The sequence below is a fragment of the Bos indicus x Bos taurus genome, chromosome 8 (genome assembly GCF_003369695.1).
Source record: "Bos indicus x Bos taurus breed Angus x Brahman F1 hybrid chromosome 8, Bos_hybrid_MaternalHap_v2.0, whole genome shotgun sequence".
NCBI classification, from domain to species: domain Eukaryota; kingdom Metazoa; phylum Chordata; class Mammalia; order Artiodactyla; family Bovidae; genus Bos; species Bos indicus x Bos taurus.
The window spans coordinates 53,315,259-53,337,679 of record NC_040083.1 but is presented as its reverse complement, the minus strand read 5'-3'; the positions used below and the strand labels follow the sequence as shown (position 1 = coordinate 53,337,679).

Sequence of the window (22,421 nt, the reverse complement as noted above, 5' to 3'; positions counted from 1 at the left end):
TCAACATGAGCAAACATCAAGCTTTTCTTAGATAATCCATAACTTATGTAGGAACAGGTTTCTGACTTTAGATTCATCTCTGTGTTGACTAGTCTGGGTTTATATGACTCCTCATATCCTTTCAGAGATTGAGAATCTGAAGTCTTATCAGTGCCCAGGTGGTGTTATTTCTTGGTAAACATTTCTGTAAGAATAGAGGAAATGGCAATTTTCAGGAAGAGCCATGAACTGGAAGATTCTAAAATCATTTATGAAAATGCTTACAGTTTGTCTTTTTAAAAAGAAACAATTTTGAGTCAGAATCATACACTAGAAAGTGATCTCCTAACTGTCCTTAGAAGTGAAATGAGCTGTACTTCTAATAGGATTGCTAATATTTTAGCTATAAGCCACAAAGATTATTTGAATAGTTTTCTCCCTATCCTTTGTGTGGTTTATTCATTTTTAGGGAAAAGTAATTGATGTCCTGGGCATTTTCCAAAATAGAGTTTTGCCATTAACAAGCATTTGATTCTTAGGATTCTGTATATTTTATTACTTTTCCAAAATCTTATACAGATGAGCTATTGATACAGAATGAGCCAAATTGTATAACTCTTTGTAGAAGCGTCAGAATGTTTCGCTAGTGATGAAGATCTCTGAATCATGTTGACTACATACAGGAGATGCATGTCAATTAATGACAGCTGTTTCCTGACTTAAAGCAGTTAATGCTAAACTGAATATTTCTATTGATTTTTTAATGAGTACCACATTTATAGCAAATTATAGAAATTTGGCTGTATAGGTAGATAGCTCAAATTAATTTTGAGCAAAAAGTAGCCTTATCTTCTTGCATTTGAACTTTTAAATGCACTTGTGGCAAATATGAGAAGTATATTATTTTTGATACTTCAAGTTGGCAAAACATCTATTCAAAAATTCTTTGTGATCGAAAATTGTTAGCATGATCTGTTGGCTTTGCTTCATATAAGAAGTACTCAGAAATCAAGTTTGGACTTGAAAATACCATCTTGATCAAAATGAGGCCCCAGAAGAAAAGTGGCAGGAAATACTTAGCATTGCTGTTTTTCTTGGTTAGGCAATAAAAATGATTTTGTAGATTAATGAAACAAAAGAACTATAAAATATGAGACAGCAATTAAAACATCTCCATTGTTTTAATTGGTTTTTAAAAGAATCTCAAACTGTGTATTGAGCCTCATCACTTAAGTTCTTTCAGCTTTTCTGTTTCAAAAGCCTTGTACTTACCTCATATGCTGAGAGAGCAGCCATGAACTCTGTCTCCAGTTGTTTCCAATTCTGTGTTGCCTAGGACACTGCCACTTCTTCTTTCATGGTGAAAATAGCACCGTTTCTCTTTATAAGAGCAGAGCTGGGGAAGGTGACATGATTGTGATGGTGAATGAGGGGTTGGGGAGAAGCAGGCAGGACTGATTTAAATAAGTGAATCTTTATGGCACCTTAAAAATGTTTCCTCTGTGGAAACTGAAAAACAGAGCTCCTGCGGAGATATTTTATTCATGTAGAAATGAGATTGGAACTTGGTATGGAAACCCATCAGCTAAACTGAAAATGATGTAAAATCTCTAGTATTCCAGCCCCAGGCAGATTACATTAATAGAGGTTCCCCTTAGAGACCTGGAGAAAGGCTTCCCAATCACTCCATGAACTGGAAACATCAGAACCCCTGGAGCTCTGTTTAAAATGCATATTGCCAGGCTCCTGAAAGGGCAGAGTTGAACTGAGGAGGAGCCCAAGAATTTGCATTTTTATTGCATATCTCTCCTTCCATTGGATTGCACTTGGTTAAATGTCTTAGGTTGTTTGAGCTGCTATAAAATACTACAGACTGGGTAGTTATTGTACAATAAAATGTATTTCTCACAGCGTGAAGCTAGAAGTTGGAGATGAGGGTGCCATCAAGGCTGGGTTGCAGACGTCTCCTGGTGGCCTCACGTGGTGGAAGGAGCAGAGGAGTTCTCTGGGCTCTTTTATAATAAATATAAGGGCACTAATGTTGCTCATGAGGGCTCCATTCATGACTTAATCACCTTCAAAGGCCCTCCTAATACCATCTATTTGGGCATAAGGTTTTCACCATACGAATTTTTGGGGGAGGTGGGGCACAAACATTTTGACCATAGCAGTAGGAGAATCATTTGGAATTTTCCCCAGCATTAGCCAGATTCTCTCATAAATCAGTATCTTTAGAATAGCAAGTACCAGGAATGTAGCACTCACAGGGGCAGAAATGCCCAGCACATGGCATAGCTGCTGCCCAAGGTCAGTGTAATAGGATCCAAGCAGAGTGCCCCCAATTCCAGGTGTTCTCCTCTGGACCACCCTCCTTGCTACTGAGAACCACTCCTGCTTAAAGATTCCAAAAGGAATTTTCTTAAACCATGTGAGTCATTACCAGGAAACCCAGTACACAACCTAAGTTGCCCTGTGTGGCTGGCCCCGGGTCCCGAGAGTCCTCATCAGAAGGGGCAAATGGCAGCTCGCCTGCCCCCATGTGAGGATGCTTTGTTACTCAACAGACTTGTCCAATTAGTCCTGAGTTTTCTCTTGGCCAGACAAACCCTCTTCCTATTGCTTTCCCAAACCGTGATCATCCTGGTTGTCTTAGTCAATACATACCCATGCACGAGTATTTATTGGACTTCCGTGGTGTCTCAGATGGTAAAGCATCTGTCTACAATGCAGGAGACCCGGGTTCGATCCTTGGGTCGGGAAGATTCTCTGGAGAAGGAAATGGCAATCCACTCCAGTATTATTGCCTGGAAAATCCCATGGACAGAGGAGCCTGGTAGGCTACAGACTATGGGGTTGCAAAGAGTCGGACACGACTGAGCGACTTCACTTACTTATGTGCTGTGTTATAGGATCCAAAGGATTCAGAGAACAAGAGAAATAAGGCCCTGTCCCCATAGAGCCAACCTGCCAGTCACATCAGAATGTCCATACTCTCTTTTGCTTGCTGGTCTCATAGATCATTTACACCAATGTCTAGAATTGTGTCCCCATTTCTGTTCTGTTTATGTATCAGTATATCATCTTCTGTAAAACTGACCTAAAACAGAAAGACTTCTCCCAGATGGTTTCAGAAGACATCACAGACTATGGGAGATGGCTGTGTCTATCTGGGAAGCTTTATCAGCATCTCGATTTGACTCTCCAGGAGGTGGTCTTGACTAAAGATTGTAGTTAAATTTGAGAACAATTGGCTTTCTGTTTAGATGTCCTTGGTCTATCACTTGGAAAAGGATTTATTTTGCTTTGGCCGCTGTTCTTTCCTGGCTCCTAAAAAGAAACTTTTTTTTTCCCCTCCATGATCCTTTCTGAGTGTTATGCTGAAACTTGAACCTCATATTGCTTTCTCAAATCTCAGAAAGAATTTAAAGTTTTAGCATTAAGACATTTTTCTGGCTCCCTTTTAGTTACATGAGTTTCAACCCTCAGTTTTTTTGTATGTGCGTGAGATTCCTGGGTAGAATATCAGAAGCCCCTTGAGAGAAAGAGGGGGAAAGCTTCTTTCAAGATAAAGAGTAAAGGGGCACATTTCACATAAAGAGGACAATAATTCATGTGTATCATTTTCCAAAATGAAGTACCCAGATCACTGGGGATAGACCAGATGTTTGTAGCTAGAATCTCACTAAAGTCTTATTATAGTGTATTTAATTTGATTACTCATGGAAAATGATACTGGTTTTTCACTCATTACAATCATGTTTCCTTACATAACAAATTTATTTAAATAAAAATTTTTTAATATTATATAATCCTACAGATGGTACATGGATATGATAAAAATAACAAGGTAGGTACATAAATAATTGAGTTTGGGGAAACACTGGGTAAATGAATGCCAGGAACAAGCATCCTGAAGGAAAGCTCTGAGTCCTGCAGAAGGCAAGCCCCTCAACCAAGGATGCAAGAAGCCTGCGGAGGTGAGCTTTCGCTTAAACAGAATAGGTATCCATGTGTGCCAACCATGCTGGAGTATTTGTGTGGATTAACGACTTAGCATCTACTCTGAAAAAGGAAATAATTCACATTTAAGGCTAGAGCATGGCTTCCCTGGTGGCTCAGTGGTAGAGAATCCATCTGCCAATGCAGGAGACATGAGTTTGGTCCCTGCTTCAGGAAGATCCTACCTGCCGCAGAGCAGCTAAGCCTGTGCACCACAACTATTGAGCCAGTGCTCTGGCTCCTGGGAACCACAGCCACTGCAGACCCTGTGCACGGCATGTGGGATCTTCCCAGATGCAACAAGGGAGACCACCACAGTGAGAAGCCCGCACACTGCAACTGTTGAGTAGCCCCACTCACCACAATTAGAGAAAAGCTCACACAGCAACAGAGGCTCAGCACAGGCAAAAATAAATATATAAAATTCTTTTTTAAAAAGGGACTGGGGGTGGCAGAGGATCTCGGCAGAGCATTACAGCGAGAGACTCAGGAGAGTATGAGAAACCCTAAGTGAGAAGCAGGCTGGTCTCCTGCCCTGAGGTTACCAGGCACAAAAACAGAGAACCCACACAGGCCCTCTGAGGAATCTCTGTTACCAGCCAGACCATGTGACCCAAAAGTTACCTGCTGATTTGATTGCAGATCACATCTGCAATAAAGGATGACAATAAGTAAGAACCTCAAGCTAGCAGGCTCTCAATGATAATAAAAATTTTGAAGTACTTATAACCCATAGCTGTTTTTTTCCTCCCAAGTATGAAAACAGTGAAGGAAAAGCTTCAGTGGAAGAGAAGAGACATTTCTCTTATTGGTATTTGGAACAGAATCTAGAGATAGAATTGTAATTTTATTCCTTTCCCTGCTCTGTGTTTTACCAGCATTGGGTCCTGGAATGAAAGTCCTCCTGGACTGTGCTCTCCTCCCCCTACCCCCTTGTCACATCTGGTTATATCTCTTGGTCACCTGATACCAGAGTTTGCCTTCCAACCAGAGGCTTCAGCTTCCCTGTGAATCAAAATGTTGCTCCCTGCTTGAGGTCTCTGGTTCTCCTGCTATCTGCAGAGGCTGTGGAGAAGCGTGCACCAGCATGTCGATTTTGTGGAGGAGTCAGCGAGAACATTCTTACAAAGAGATGAGAAATAAAGCAAAGTGGACTTGTGTTACTGGCCCCAAGCACACATTCCAATACACAATTAGGTGTGATGTCAAAGCTAAGGCCCTATTCTTCCAATCACCAATAATTTTCATTCTAAAAATCACATCCTTTAGATTTTTCTTTTGTGCAAAATAAATGAACAGTTGTGCTCAATGTCTCAGTGTTGAGGTTCTGTTTGGAAGTGATGATATAAAACCAAGACCTGTATATATGCTGCCTGCAAGAGATTCACTTCAGATTAGAGCCACATACAAACTGGGAGTGAGGGGATAGGAAAAGGCATTCCATGCAAATGGAAATCAAAAGAGAGTCAGTGTGACAATACTTATATCAGACAAAATAGACTAAAATAAAGACTGTTACATAATGACCAAGGGATCAATCCAAAAAGAAGATACAACAGTTGTAAATGTATAATACCCAACATAGGAGCACCTCAATATGTAAGGCAAATATTTAACAGACATAAAAGGAGAAATTGACAATAACACTAGTAGGGGACTTTTAACACTCCACTTACATCAATGGACAGGTCATCCAGACAGAAACTCTGTTCAGATCCTTACCTTGAGTTAACTGGTGCCTGTGGTCCCGGTCACGGCTGTCATTGCAGAGAGTGACTTACCTCTCACGTGTCCACGGCCACCTCAGCCCCTAGCTGCTGTTGGGGCCATCTCATTTAGAGCAGAACTCTGAAGAATTAAAGATAAAGCCCCAAGTGTTGGAATATCTGAACCAGGTGAAGACAGTACTCAAGGTGATAGGAGGGTGTAACTTGGCCATTTATTTTGGGAAACACTCAGGGTAAAACTGCTGCTGCTGCTGCTAAGTCGCTTCAGTGTCTGACTCTGTGCGAACCCACTGACGGCAGCCCACCAGACTCCCCTGACTCTGGGATTCTCCAGGCAAGAACACTGGAGTGGGTTGCCATTTCCTTCTCCAGTGCATGAAAGTGAAAGTGATGTCTGACTCTTCGTGACCCCATGGACTGCAGCCTACCAGGCTCCTCCGTCCATGGGATTTTCCAGGCAAGAGTACTGGAGTGGGGTGCCATTGCCTTCTCCAGGGTAAAACTAGCACATGGTGTTATCATGGGAAGTGCATGCATCAACAGAGACCTAGAAGTAGACCCAAGACTCAACAATCACTTCCAAGCTGAGTCACCTTGGACAGAGATTAAATAAACTAATCTTTCTGATGTTCAGTTTCCCTTCTGGAAAAAGAGGATACTAACTGGGACATGGAACAACAGACTGGTTCCAAATAGGAAGAGGAGTACATCAAGGCCGTATATTGTCACCCTGCTTATTTAACTTATATGCAGAACACATCATGAGAAACCTTGGGCTGGAGGAACCACAACCTGGAATCAAGGTTGCTGGGAAAAATATCAATAACCTCAGATATGCAGATGACACCACCCTTATGGCAGAAAGTAAAGAAGAACTAAAGAGCCTCTTGATGAAAGTGAAAGAGGAGAGTGAAAAAGTTGGCTTAAAGCTCAACATTCAGAAAACTAAGATCATGGCATCTGGTCCCAACACTTCATGGCAAATAGATGGGGAAATAATGTCAGACTTTATTTTTTGGGGCTCCAAAATCACTGCAGATGGTGACTGCAGCCATGAAATAAAAAGACGCTTACTCCTTGGAAGGAAAGTTATGACCAACCTAGATAGCATATTAAAAAGCAGAGACATTACTTTGCCAACAAAGATCGGTCTAGTCAAGGCTATAGTTTTTCCTGTGGTCACGTATGCTTGTGAGAGTTGGACTGTGAAGAAGGCTGAGCACAGAAGAACTGATGCTTTTGAACTGTGGTGTTGGAGAAGACTCTTGAGAGTCCCTTGGACTGCAAGGAGATCCAACCAGTCCATCCTAAAGGAGATGAGTCCTGAGTGTTTAATGAAAGGACTGATGTTGAAGCTGAAACTCCAATACTTTGGCCACCTGATGTGAAGAGTTGACTCATTGGAAAAGACCCTGATGCTGGGAAAGATTGAGGGCAGGAGGAGAGGGGGACGACAGAGGATGAGATGGTTGGATGGCATCACCGACTCAATGGACATGAGTTTGGGTGGACTCTGGGAGTTGGTGATGGGCAGGAAGGCCTGGCATGCTGTGGTTCATGGGGTCGCAAACAGTTGGACATAACTGAGTGACTGAACTGAACTGGGTTGTGTTGAGGCTTAAAAGAGAGTAAGAGGATCCCCTCGTCTATACCCGCGACCCCACAACTCCTCACCCAACCCCCTACCCAGCCCATGGAGTCTCTTTGCTCTGTGACCTCAGTTCCAGGTGATATGTCTTTCAATGTCTCCTCTTTGCCTCTAACCTATCCATTTTTGCCCCATGTTTGTTTTTTAATTCTTCAAATAACCACAATGTAGAATTGAAGACTATTTTAAAAGATTGGTATTGATCAAATAAATTTATATCATCGTTTTATTAATCTTTAAAATCATTTTTAACCTTCTCTTTTCAAAATGTTCTGTGTCCAAAAGCAAGATCAATGACTTTTTAAAAAATGTTTCCGTTTTTGGGGCTGGTGACAGGTTTGGCTTTAACCTCTTATAAGTGAATGGCCTTATAACTTAAGTTTCTCTACCTTGGTGAAGAACTTTGGGGTGCGTCGAGTGATTCTTCTGACTTAAGAGTGCCCAAATCACAGCTTGCTATGTGAGAGTTCCATAATTTCTTTGTTCATGTCAGCTTTGTGGTGTGTAGAACATGGAAGTATTAATCTTTGCTTTGGGTAAAGTAGCACTGGGCCTGAGGTCAACCTTGCCGGGTGGAATAGAAGCAAGCATGGCAGCATCATAGATGGAGGAGATGCAGGGACCCCAAGATTCTGCAAGAGTGGAATCCTAATCTGATCCAGGACTTTCGACCAAGCTCTGACAGTGCAGGGTCTTCCCTCAGGTCCTCAGTTATCATATAGGGCCTTGACAGCCAAGAGTCGTCATGAAATTGGTCTCATCACAATTATACTTAGTTCATATCTCAACTTTCTGCAGTTGTCCATAATATAAAAACTGTGGAGGACTTCTCATGTTTCTTCTATCCATTTAACCATATTTTAAGAGCTGACTATATAGTGGGCACAATGATCGTTGTACCCAAATGAGTGACTCCCAAGCCCTACCCTTCCTGGACTAAAGGTGTAATAAGAGACCTATCTGCAAACAAGCAGTTAGGGGATGTGCCCCACTGGGGTGTCCACAGCACTTTGAGAGTTTATACAGGGCAGGACTAACTCTTGAAGGGAGGAAGTGGAAGACAGTTCCTTCAGAGGGTGGGAAGATCGCCTGAAGAAGAGAAGAGCTACCCACTCCAATATTCTGGCCTGGAGAATTCCATGGACTGTATAGTCCATGGGGTCGCAAAGAGTCAAACACAACTGAGCGACTTTCACTTTCCCGGGCTGAGGCATTGACAGTCTGGTTTCTAGCTACAGCTCTGAATTTGCATCAGCTTTGCCCTGTTGGATGACTCAGAGCCAGTTTCCTCATCTCTGATGTCAGAAGACAGTACCCACCTTTGCCACCTCTGGAAGTGGAAGTGGAGCAACAAGCATTTTGCTTCACGGTTTGTTAAGACTGCTCTAGAGGACACACACCTGTCAGGAGGCTCTTCCTTGGGCCCCAGCAGCAGCATGTGTCTGCAGGACAGTGGGTCTGCCTGGGCTTAGGCTTCAGTGTGTGGCTGTGAACTTCACATTTGTCCTCATTAGACCAGCATGACTAAGTCTATAACCCTGACATTCTTTTCTGAAAGTAAGCTTTGTCCTTAGAGTCTGATTCGGTAAATCCCCTCTCTCTCTCTTGCTGATCCTGGGCACTTGCAGGGGTTACTAAACAGAATGAGCCCCAGGTTTCTCATCTGTATAGTAGAGATGATGATAATAATTCATATATTGTAGGATGGTTGTGAAGATCAAAGGACATAGTGTGTGCAAAGTACCAGGCACATCGTGACTCTAATATTCACCATTGTGGGGACTAGGGGAGTAACCAGAGAGGGTCACAGAGGATCAGGATAAGGCTTCTGCTTGGCCACTTTCATAGTTGTTCCTGCCACGGTTGACGTCACTGCTACCCATATAGCACCCTGGGTGGTTGAGAAAGGATGAGCCATCTATTTTCCTATTTGTAGATAGTACAGGTGGCCAAGACTGTGTAAATTCCTTATCACTATCATGTATTCAAAAATACTAGAATATAATCCAAGCTTTCAAAAGGAAGGAAATGCTGTCTCCAGAATGAACTTTGAGGGTGTTGTGTTGTACGTGTGTGCATCTTCAGTCGTGCCCAACTCTTTGCGACCCCATGGACTGTAGACTGCCTGGCTCCTCTGTCCGTGGGATTTTCCAGGCAAGAATATTGTAGTGGGTTGCCATTTCCTCCTCCAGGGGAGCTTCCTGACCCAGGGGTCAAACCTGCATCTCCTGCATTGGAGGCAGATTTTTTACTGTGGAGCCATCAGGGAAGTCCCGTTGAGGGTATCTAAGTGAAATAAGCCAGTCACCAAAAGTCAAATGCTGTGTGATCCATCCCACTTATGTGAGGTACCAAGAGTAGTTAAACTCCTAGACACAGAAAGTAATGAGGTGGCTGCCATGGGCTGGGAGAAGGGGGGAAAGGGGAGAGGGACTTGTTTAAAGGGGATGAGTTTCAGTTCTGCAGGATGAAATGAGTTGTGGAGATTGGTTGCATAATAGTGTGAATATGCTTAACACTTCCAAACTGCATACCTACAAACAGTGAAGATAGTAAATTTTGTTATGTGTATTTTACCATAATCTTACAAAAGCTTATTGAGCATGTGCCAAGTGTACAGCATTCCTGGCCCAAGGGGAAAGTGAAAGTGAAAGTTGCTCAGCCGTGTCCTGGCCCAAGGGGAAACAATGTGATAAAAACAAACATGGCCCCTGTCTCCCCTTATGAAACTTACAGGCGAGTAGAGGAGACATGTCAAAGGAAGAATGACATTAATGAGCAAAAGTGCAGCTGGAACAGGTGCTCCAATGAGAAGTTCATGGTCCCTTGAGAACCTAGAGTACAGGGACTTGACCGCAACAGGAAAGTCAGGCCAAGAGCAAAGATGAGCAAGATGAAGAAAGACCATCCTCAGAATCTGCAAAGCATGAACCAAAGCTACCTCAAGGAGGCCAGTGTGGCTGGAGCACAGAGGGTGGAGAAAATGTGTTGGGAACAGAGGCTGGTGAACACGGAGGGGCCAGACCCCACAGCCTCGCTGGCCACAGTAAGGAGTTTGATCTTTCTTCCTGAGCCACAGGGACCCCATTGAGGGTCTTGAGCTGAGGATGGGGAGACAGAAAAGCAGGTTTGTGCTTTGAAAAGATCAGTACAAAAGAATATATATTTTTTCCCTTACAAGGAAAGATCTTATCAAATAGTTGTCTCAGTCATCCACATGGAAATATTGAACGAGTCCCCTAGATATTTCTCTGGGGCCTGATATTTAGAAGACCCTAGCAAGAATACAGATGAAGACCCACATCCCATAAGTCTAAATAGTTATAGTCTATAATCAAGCTAAGAAACCATTATAAATATGTTGAATCCTCTTACCATGACAAACATATAACTCATGTCAAAAAAATATGAACAAACTATGGTTTTTAATATGACTAATAGTCAACAAAGTATCAAAGATGATTGAATTTAACCATAACTACATTCTCTGGATATTCTGTTGGGTCAATGAAATGTGAATGACTAATAAAATATTTTATAATTAGCCATTTTCTATTTTATAATTTTTGGCTTTTATAGTAAAAATCATTAATTATATTATTTTAATTAAGATTTTCATATAACTCATGTTATTTTACTAGCAATGCTGAATTAAATGACTTTTTGTAACAAGTATATTGAATATATATTGTATATATTACAATTCATCCATTGGAAATATCCAACTTTTCTTGAGTCATTTTAGTTCTCAGATCATTTTTCATTAATTCCAATTGAAGAAACTTTGCCCTATTGAGGTCATATCAACCTGAATTTGTTAAAAAAAAAAACCTTCTTTAAAGCAATATTTAAATTTGAAAATGAACCATAAATACATTATGTTCCAAACATGGTGATAAGATCTCATAGATAAATTATCACAAAAACTATTAGAATGTATTTTAATTCCATCACTCAAGTCTACGACTTATATTGCAACTTTTTCTGTCTGTCCAAGCAATATCTCAGTCTAATATTAATGTAAAGCCCCAGCATCATGTTTCATACAGGTTGTCTGGGCATCTATACATATTTAATGGCGATAGGAATGGTTTGATATTGCAAAATGCTCCTTGGCTGCTATGTACAAGTGTCATGAGTTTGGAGGGCCTCCTGAACAGCAAATTGGAATCTGAGGAAGGGGAGGAATATAGACAATTGGTACAACTTGGGAAGGTGCTTTATTGTACAAGGATCAATTGTGCTCATGTGTGTGAAAGAAAGGAATCGGCAAGTCAGCCTTTTCTCCTGTCCAGGTATTTCTGCTCCTCAGACCCTCCCTGCCCTCTGAAGCAGCACCCCAGCCCTGCCGTGGCTGGGATTAGCAGTAGGAAAACCCTTAAATATTTAGGGCTTTCAGGCACAGTGGCCAATTGTTTCAAGGTCTTAGGACAAGGGATGTGGGGGAGCAGTTCCCTGGGGCCTAAACAGTGTTAGTCACAAGAGCTGATGCTTAAGATTACTCCAAGTGACATGGACACTTATGTGTCCTTAATAAATTGTGTGTGTGTGATATTTGTGACCCTCTAAAGCACAGGCCCTGGGGTTTAGGATGGTACTACCCTGCAGCGTAAACTGCATAAGTATTCAGCAGTCCCTTTCCAAGTCCCCATGTTAATTTACTAATCCTGATATTGACCAGCACTGCCACACAGTCCTTTCTTCTCACTCCATGCCTTTTAAAGGCTGCTGACTGCATTTTTCACTTGATTTGTCTTATTAGGAACTGGTGAAAGTGGCAAAAGCACCTTTATCAAGCAGATGAGAATCATCCACGGGTCTGGGTACAGCGACGAAGACAGAAAGGGGTTCACGAAGCTGGTTTACCAAAACATATTCACTGCCATGCAAGCCATGATCAGAGCCATGGACACCCTGAAGATACAGTACGTGTGTGAGCAGAATAAGGTAACGTGCTTAAGAACTTTGGAGCCATTTGTGAATGCCATGCTGTTCTCCTCTGGTTAGTCTCTGTCTCTGAACTGAAAGATTTACTGAATGCTTGCATCAGAGGCCAGAAGAAGCTCTTGAGCTCAGACTCTGGGGTAGAGCTCCTCCAGAGGAGTATGATGAATTTAGGCACAGTGTTGTGGTCTTATTTCTGCAGAAGCTCTGGCACAGTGGTGGTGTGGTGTTGCCTGGCGTGCAGTCATTTCAGTGCTTTTTTTTTTGGAGTGCTGAGAAAAGGAAGACATATATTTACATTTCCTCTTTCAGCTAAGATACCTGGTTACTTTCTTGCTTTGAGCAATGGTGGTCTTGGGTTTACAATGGACAACTTTTTAAGAATTCCTAGTCTTAGGAGATATTTTCATAAATGTCCTACAGACTACTCAGAGAAGTCAGTGGGTTTTGTTTGTTTCTTTTGGAAGCTAGCCCTTCTTAGGAGCTAACTGATAATTTAGGAAGAGTCATGCTTGTGTCTCGACTAGCAAGGGACTCTCCCAAAGTAATGGTATCAAGTTGCCATTTGCTTTCCTCTCTCTGTGGGTTATTTAAAATCCGTATCTGTTTGAGACTATAGGAGAATAATGAGACAGGAAGGTGGGAGAAGGAGACAATATTTTCTAGGGTGTATAGGACTGTAAATCCATGGGAAAATACTATGAGCTCATTAAGAATCTAGACGACAGAATTTCTTTAAAATAACTCATACCAAGTTATAACACGACATGATGATAAAGAGAAAAATTCCAAGATGAGTCCCTTGTGAATTGATTAGAAAGAATTTAGCTGCTCAAAAGCTGGAATAGTGGCTTAAATATGGGCCTCAGGAACTGCTTTATCATCAGCTTGTGGCATTTGTTTTTATGTGTATTATACAGAGTTTCAAAGCAGTAAGTCTAATTTTTTTATTACTCAGTGACTGCATTACACAGGAAAACTCAACATGCACCAAATTTTAGACGTACCTTTATAGTGTGACTACAGCTTTGTGTCTTTACTGTTTCCTTGTAATCTTGAGGAAATGGAGGAATGTATAATATCTCACCCACAGCTTCAGCCTTCAACAGCGTTCTGTTGAAAAGCGTGTGTGTGTGCGTGTGTGACAGGCGGGGGTGGTGGTAGTGGTGGAAATTAACCTTTAGAATATCTGGTGCCAAGTAATATGAGAGGTGTGTCATGAACTATTGGGAAATTCTACAAGTAACTATGATTCCTTTACAAGTTGGCTTTGAGTATGTGCATTATATCTTTTTGGGTTTTTTTTATAAGCATATTTTAATTTTTTGAATTTTCATTATATCTATTTGAATGTGTGCAATTAAAAAAAAAAAATCACCCTGTACAAGCTATTTTAAAAATTAGGTCATCTGCGGAAATTTAAGATTATTTCAGAGAAGAGATAGGTCAGGAACATCCTCGTGGTGATGTTAGTTAATCTACTTTCCTCTTTGGTAAAAAGGCATTTTGTTTCCCAGTCATAGTGGGGTGACTGGGAGAAGCTTGGAGTTTAGGAATGGGTTTGTAAACAGGCCTGTTGGGAAGAGAAGACTCAAGTGTGAGTCAGTTCTGCTTACATTGGCAACATGTGTTTGTAAAAATCCAATCAGATTTAGGAATCAAGGTCTCTGGATTTTTGTTTTGTTTTCCCTCAAGGTCTTCTAGAGGTACTCTGAGTTTGTGTCTCAAATAGAAAGGTTTTACACGGCTTGACATTCCACCGCTTTCTTCTGTTCTCTTGATCTGAATTCTTCTTCATAAGGCCATGTCCCCTTGCCTGCTCATCTGCATTACTTCCCTCCAGCTGCCATAACAAAGCACCTCAAACTGGGTGGCTTGAGACAGATTTCTTCTTTCCCAGTTCTGGAGGCTTGAAGTCTGAAACCAAGGACCTGGTTCCGGCTGGAGTCTCTGTTCCATGCATCTTGCCTGGCTTGTGGGGGTTGCTGGCAATCCGCAGTGTCCTTTGGCTTGTGGAGGCCTCCATTCAGTCCCTGACTCTGTCTTCACGTAAAGTTCTCCCCCTGTGTCTCTGTGCTCACAGGGCATTCCCCACTGTGTGTCCATTTCTCCCTCTTCCCATAAGGACAGCAGTCATTGGATTAGAGCCCATCCTAATTCAGTGTGACCTCATCATAGCTTGATATATCTACATAGACTCTATTTCTCAATAAAGTTACTTTCTGAGATTTGGGGTTTGCATGGATTTCAAGGCAATACTATTCAACCCAGTATGGCCTGACCTCTGCTTGCTCCCATGAATGTCATGTCCATTAGCAAAATACTTTCACTCCATTCTAATATCCCCCAAAGATTTAACCCTAAAAACAGCAGCAACTCTAAGCCTCAAATCTGATCTAATATCAATTCAGAAGGCCTACAGTCTTATCATTTAAATCCTCTATATCAGGTATGGTGAGACTCTGGATGTGGTCCATCCTAGAGCAGAATTCTCCTTCAAACATGCCTGTGAAACTAGGAAGTGAATTAATCGTACCTTTGTCCCCTCCTCATTTGCTGTCTCTGGCTCCATTCTCAATGCCTTCTTTCTACTTCAAGTACCTGCATTCATGCTTAATCAACTTCCTCTTATCTCTCAAACACATGCCAGGGGTGAACCACGTATTGAAATGGCTTAAAGAGATGCTTCCCTGGTGGGCTCAAACAGTAAAGAATCCACCTGCAATGCAGGAGACCTGTGTTTGATTCCTGGGTTGGGAAGATTCCCTGGAGAAGGGGATGGCTATCCACTCCAAACTGTTGCCTGGAGAATCCCATAGACAGAGGAGCCTGGCAGGCTACGCAGTCCATGAGGTCGCAGAGTTAGACATGACTGAGCGACCAACAAGGAGAGTAAAATGTTGAGTAGAAAAAAATCACTGGATTGGTCCTACAAATCTGGGCTCTGTTCATAGCTCCCTTGTAGGTCTCAGATGGGAGTCTATAAACTTTTTCTATAAAGGGCCAGAGAGGAAATATTTTCAGCTTTGAAGGCTGCACAGTCTCTGCTACAACTGTTCAACTCTGCTGTTGTACAAAACCAGGCATGAGTGATGCATAAAAATGAGTGAGGCTTGCTTATAAATTGTTTGCAAAATGTGAAAACTGTTCTTAACTCATGGGCCAAACAAAACAGACCAGGAGTGGATGGAGTCCATGGACTGGAGTTGCTGACTCAGTCCTAGGGGAAGCTGTGGAACCTCTGCCACGTGGAAATTTTGATCAATTTCTTCTCTATTATTTTCTGAATGATTTCCTCTGCGGGTTAGTCCCGATCACAAATGTGAAACTATAACCAATTACCCTTCTTAGGTCATAAAATGATCAAATGATTAATGCTCTAGGGGTTTAAGTAATTACTTAAGAGACAGTATTTTCTTTACAAAGTATTGCTTCATTTAAAACAATTGACTAGTTAAGATGAGTTTGAACAAAACTAATTAGCTTTTCTTTTCAGTCGTTTAACTTCTGGTTGCTGAATATTTATTTCTATTGGATTTTTTCACAGCTAGAAACACTTTCTTAAAAATATGTAGAGGAGGATTAAGAGCCCTTTTAGAGGGTTTTATTTTAAATGTTAGCAGGATTATGGCTCAGCCAGTTTGTTGAAAATCTTTGCTTGTTACTTGACAGGCTGCTTTTGAGAGGAAATTTATCAGAAACTCAGTGTAACATTTGGTTTTTAACCAATATGTTTACTCAATTAAGATTTAGCTTTGAAGATTATTTTCTTATACATTGCCTGCCTTTTTTTCCTAAAGAAATGATTCATATGTATTTGCTCACTCTGTTGATAAGCCTTAATTTTTATGAATGTGTCTCAAGAGTGTCATGAGCACATATTAAAATTTATGACTTCTTGAATAAATATTACAGAGGCGTTTACTCAGTGTCAGGACTCCTAACATTGAATTAGCTTATATCTTACGTTGCCTGGTGATGATTTCATAGAAAAGCTTCTTTTTTTTTTTTTAACTCTTTGTAGTATCTCCAGTTTGAGAAATTCTTACTCTAGGCCTGTAGTATGGTGAAGGAAATCCTAGCTCCTTTTAAGGTTCTACAGAATCTGCTTGGATGATTTAGATAAGAATTTCCCAAGGGCAAAGGACAGCCCTGTCTGACTTTTCAAAAATGCTTGGTTTTAAGAACAAGGGCTACAGATTCTTTTGGTAGCTGACCCCAGCTTCTTCCCTGCCCTCCCACTTATAGGAGCTCACTGGGGTCACATCATATGTGCATGTAACTTGTTGTTATTCAGTCGATAAGTTATGCCTGACTCTTTGCAACCCCATGGACAGCACACCAGCCTTCCCTGTCCTTCACCATCTCCTGGAGTTTGCTCAAACTCATGTCTATTGACTCAGTGATATCATTCAACCATCTCATTCTCTGTTGCCCCCTTCTTCTGCCTTCAATCTTTCCCAGCATCAGGGTCTTTACACACATTTAACTGCAAGGGCTCATCATAAAAACAAAAACAGTGTCTTTAAAAAGGAGAGTTACAGCTAAAGAGACACTGATGTATAGAACAGTCTTATGGACTCTATGGGAGAGGGAGAGGGTGGGAAGATTTGGGAGACTGGCATTGAAACATGTAAAATATCATGTATGAAACAAGATGCCAGTCCAGGTTCGATGCACGATACTGGATGCTTGGGGCTAGTGCACTGGGACGACCCAGAGGGATGGTATAGGGAGGGAGGAGGGTTCAGGATGGGGAACACATGTATACCTGTGGTGGATTCATTTTGATATTTGGCAAAACTAATACAATTATGTAAAGTTTAAAAATAAAATTTAAAAAAAAAAAAAGGAGAGTTAATAATTGAACAGTAAGAGGAGTATTTTGCCTGCCATTTGCCTCAAGTACTTAATTTGGAATTTAGTGTTTCTAGAAGCATGAAGTCTGAAATTCCCTTCACAAAGCATCTTTGTCTTCTTTTTTTTTTTTAATTAATTAATTTTATTTTTTAACTTTACAATATTGTACTGGTTTTGCCATATATCAAAACCAGAAGCTTGTGCTGTATTCCAAGTCACACTTGAGGCAGGGGACTTGGGCCCTCCAGCCAATTACAGCTCTTGAAAGCCTGAATTTGGGGGTTTAATTGACTCGGAGAAGGCAATGGCAACCCACTCCAGGACTCTTGCCTGGAAAATCCCATGGACGGAGGAGCCTGGTAGGCTGCAGTCCATGGGGTCACTAGGAGTCAGACACGACTGAGCGACTTCACTTTCACTTTTCACCTTCATGCATTGGAGAAGGAAATGGCAACCCACTCCAGTGTTCTTGCCTGGAGAATCCCAGGGAGCCTGGTGGGCTGCCGTCCCTGGGGTCGCACAGAGTCAGACACGACTGAAGCAACTTAGCAGCAGCAGCAATTGACTCACAAGGTCTCTGCTAATTTTGTTTCAAGTTTTTCAGGTTCTACATTTAGGTAAGCAGACCTCTTTGTTGTCAGTTTCCTGTAATGTCTTGAGTTTCAGGCCTTTGGAACAGGATGCCCCCTCTCCTGACTGCTAGGTATATCAGGAACAAGCAAAACAATGGCCCGCAGCCCTGGCTGCACATTGGCATCTCCTGGGAGGTTTTTCTGTTGCTGCCCTAGGTACCACCCACCAGACAGCTGGAGCTAAGTATTCTTGGCATGCAGCCAGAGCTTTTGGATTGAGTTTTAGAAACCTCCCAGGTGATTCTGGTTAGGCAGTCAAGTTTGAGAACCGCTGATACTCTATATGTATCTTATCACTATCCGGAGGCATTCAGTTTGGATTCTACTTTATCAGCCTTTCTGTAGAGGAAAGGGAGGCTTCTGGTCATCTCTTCCGTGGGCTGACCTAATTAATCTCCATCCACAGGTAAACTGTGTAGCCAGCATTGAGGATGTTTGTTTAGTTCAGCAGTACGAGGGGGCTTTGGTGAGATGAGGTCATGGTAAACTCGACAGCATCTGCAGGTGAAGTTTTTGAATTCAGGGCAGACTCTGTGTTTGTTTCCTTTGAGTCTTGCATGAGCCTAGCACAGCATCGTGCTGAGAGCTTCCAGGGGCGGGGTGGGAGTCGGGAGAAGGAGGAGCTGCATCTTGTTCTCTGGAAGTCATGTTACGGGGCCTTCTCGCCCTCCTTTTCCTATTGTTGCTACATGGAAGTTATTTCTTTTTATTCAGAAAAGACTCAGAGATGCAGGTTATGTTGATAACATATGCAATGTACAGATATATTTTATAATAAAAATACCTTACAATTTTGTTTTGTAAATAGAGACATTTAATTAGGAAATTAATATATATTATATATAATATATAGGTTATATATAAGTATATGCAATATATATACATGTTATATAATACAAGTTATATATTTTTTAATAAGTTATATATTTTTACTCCTAATTAATAGATAGTTTTATTTATTGAGATGACAGTTCACTAGGTATATAAAACAAACACCAAGCATCCAACTTCACGTTTAAGCAATAAAGTCTGATATTTATGGAGTAGGATTGCAGGAGATGTTTTCTAATACCAAAAGGAGCTCCGATCGTGTCTCATATCTGTGTATGTCTAACTCTTCCAGCTTAACTTTTCTCAGAAACCAAGGCTGAATTTCCAGAAGGGTCTATCAAAGACACATGTGAGGAAATCGAGCATAGTTAGGTAAAAATGGTCAATTTACATGCTTCTTTATAGAAAAGTTTCTTAGAGCTTGATGTATCTTAAGACCCCTTATTTTCTAATTTTTATAACACCTGTTTAAATATACTTTTCAGTCTGACTTCCTTATCCAGTTTGAAAAGTCAGAGTCTGCATGAGTCTCTTGGGAATAGGGAGGCCAATATTCAGACTTCAGCTGTAGCCCAGGGTCACTGGTTCTCTGGCACGTGTTAAACCCAGGCTCTTTCTTCTTGTGTCTTATTGGATATTAAAAATGGCATGGTGCATTTTTCTCCTTACTAAAAACTTGGAATTCTAGCCAGTGTCACAACAATCCTGTGCTGGAATTTTTCCATTTATCCCAATAGTTCTCTGATTAATCAATGTTGACATTAGTGTGAAAATTGCTTAATCAGCTTGAAATACAATAAGTTGGAAAATGAGAAAGAACAGGATAAAAATGAGAAATAACTGATTTTCTCCTTAATCATTATCACAAGTAAATCTGACCACCCACTGCCCATTGGGAGATGAAGATTTGAGGTCAGTGATGAGTATTGAGATAGTCTGGACCATTGAAATGTTAATTTCTTCCCTAAACTCAGGGCTAGATATGAACCTACCACATGCAAAGAAATGCTTTTAAAAATCTAGTGAAAAGGGAAAATCTCACAAAGTTACAGTCCAGGAGCTAGTGTGACCATCAGGCTATTTGAACAGCTATCCATTCATCTAATATATGTGAAACATTTTCTTTGCATCTTTTAAATTGCACCCAACTTTGTTGCTATCTTAATATACAAAGGGGAACATGTGAAACTCACAATTCAAAACTCCTTGACAAAAGTTAGAATCATCATTGATGATGCTAGTAAAATTCTTTTTTTTTTTAAATCTTATTGCAGTATAGTTGATTTACTGTGTTGTGTTTTGCTGCTATACAGCAAAGTAACTCAGTTACACAAAATGTACTTTTTCATATTCCTTTCCATTATGATTTATCACAGGATATTGAATATAGTTCCCTGTGCTATACAGTAAGACCTCGTTGTTTGTCCACGAAAATTATTATATCCAAGTTCAGTTCAGTTCAGTCTCTCAGTTGTGTCCGACTCTTTGCGACCCCATGAATCGCAGCACACCAGGCCTCCCTGTCTATCACCAACTCCTAGAGTTCACTCAGACTCACGTCCATTGAGTCAGAGATGCCATCCAGCCATCTCATCCTCTGTCGTCCCCTTCTCCTCCTGCCCCCAATCCCTCCCAGCATCAAAGTCTTTTCAAATGAGCCAACTCTTCGAATGAGGTGACCAAAGTATTGGAGTTTCAGCTTCAGCATCAGTCCTTCCAATGAACACTCAGGACTGATCTCCTTTAGGATGAACTGGTTGGATCTCCTTGCAGTCCAAGGGACTCTCAAGAGTCTTCTCCAACACCACAGTTCGAAAGCATCAATTCTTTGGTGCTCAGCTTTCTTCACAGTCCAACTCTCACATCCATACATGACCACTGGAAAAACCATAGCCTTGACTAGATGGACCTTTGTTGGCAAAGTAATGTCTCTGCTTTTCAATACGTTATCTAGGTTGGTCACAGAGAAGGCAATGGCACCCCACTCCAGTACTCTTGCCTGGAGAATCCCATGGATGGAGGAGCGTGGTGGGCTGCAGTCCATGGGGTCGCTAAGAGTAGGACACGACTGAGCGACTTCACTTTTACTTTTCACCTTCATGCATTGGAGAAGGAAATGGCAACCCACTCCAGTGTTCTTGCCTGGAGAATCCCAGGGATGGGGGAGCCTAGTGAGCTGCCGTCTATGGGGTCGCACAGAGTCAGACATGACTGAAGCGACTTAGCAGCAGCAGCAGGTTGGTCATAACTTTCCTTGCAAGGAGTGTCTTTTAATTTCATGGCTGCAGTCACCATCTGCAGTGATTTTGGAGCCCAAAAGAATAAAGTCTGACACTGTTTCCCCATCTATTTGCCATGAAGTGATGGGACCAGATGCCATGATCTTAGTTTTCTGAATGTTGAGCTTTAAGCCAACTTTTTCCCTCTCCTCTTTCACTTTCATCAAGAGGCTTTTGAGATCCTCTTCACTTTCTGCCATAAGGGTGGTGTCATCTGCATATCTGAGATTATTGATATTTCTCCCAGCAATCTTGATTCCAGCTTGTGCTTCTTCCAGCCCAGCGTTTCTCATGATGTACTCTGCATATAAGCCTATGCCCCAACCAGTGATGCTGAAGAGCTGAAGTTGAACAGTTCTATGAAGACCTACAAGACCTTTTAGAACTAACACCCCCAAAAAATGTCCTTTTCATTATAGGGGACTGGAATGCAAAAGTAGGAAGTCAAGAAACACCTGGGGTAACAGGCAAATTTTGCCTTGGAATACGGAATGAAGCAGGGCAAAGTCTTATAGAGTTTTGCAAAAAGAACGCACTGGTCATAGCAAACACCCTCTTCCAACAACACAAGAGAAGACTCTACACATGGACATCACCAGATGGTCAACACCGAAATCAGATTGATTATATTCTTTGTAGCCAAAGATGGAGAAGCTCTATACAGTCATAAAACAAGACCAGGAGCTGACTGTGGCTCAGACTATGAACTCCTTATTGCCAAATTCAGATAAATTGAAGAAAGTAGGGAACCATTCAGGTATGACCTGTATCAAGTATGACCTAAATCAAATCCCTTATGATTATACAGTGGAAATGAGAAATAGATTTAAGGGACTAGATCTGATAGACAGAGTGCCTGATGAACTATGGACGGAGGTTCGTGACATTGTACAGGAGACAGGGATCAAGACCATCCCCATGGAAAAGAAATTATATCCAAAGTCCTTCACAATTTGCTTTCTCTTCACGGCAGAGCCACACTCGTTTTCCAATGGCAGAGAGGTAACAGATGTGTCGAACTGCTCTGTTTTCAGCCCTGCCTTTTCTCATCACCCAGTTTCCTCACTGTGAATGAAAGCCATAAACATGTGCCAAGAGATAAATTAACCCTCAGGTTTATTTTGGAGTCCTGCCGAGAGAATCATCTGCTCACCTGGTTTTACTGAATTTAGAGGTAGATTTTTATTAGCTGGTTAATAAACTCCGCAATATTATCCTAGGCAAACCATTCTAGAAAGCATCCTCTATAAAAAGCTTTTCCCAATGCAGGGGGCCCCGGTTTGGTCCTTGGTTGGGGAACGGAATCCCACGTTCTTCAAATAAAGATCCTGCATGCCACATCTAAGACTTCTGTGTAGCCAAATAATTTTTTCTTTTTTTAAAAAGCTTTTTAAAAAATTAAGACAGGAACTCAAATGGGACACAGTAACTAATCAACAGAAACAAATTGTTAAAGGTTTGTGTATATGTATCTGTGTGCATGAGTGTGTGTGTAGGCGTGAGTGAGTGGGCATATTTACCA

At 41.4% G+C, this 22,421-nt stretch overlaps 1 protein-coding gene across 1 annotated transcript in view; it reads left to right on the top strand.

Moving 5' to 3' along the window:
* Nucleotides 1-22,421, top strand: part of GNA14 (G protein subunit alpha 14) — a 199,282-nt gene that overhangs the window by 102,960 nt on the left and 73,901 nt on the right. The window contains exon 2 of the mRNA XM_027549520.1: nucleotides 12,116-12,300. Coding sequence (XP_027405321.1) covers nucleotides 12,116-12,300 — 185 coding nt within the window. The remainder of the gene's footprint in view (nucleotides 1-12,115; nucleotides 12,301-22,421) is intronic.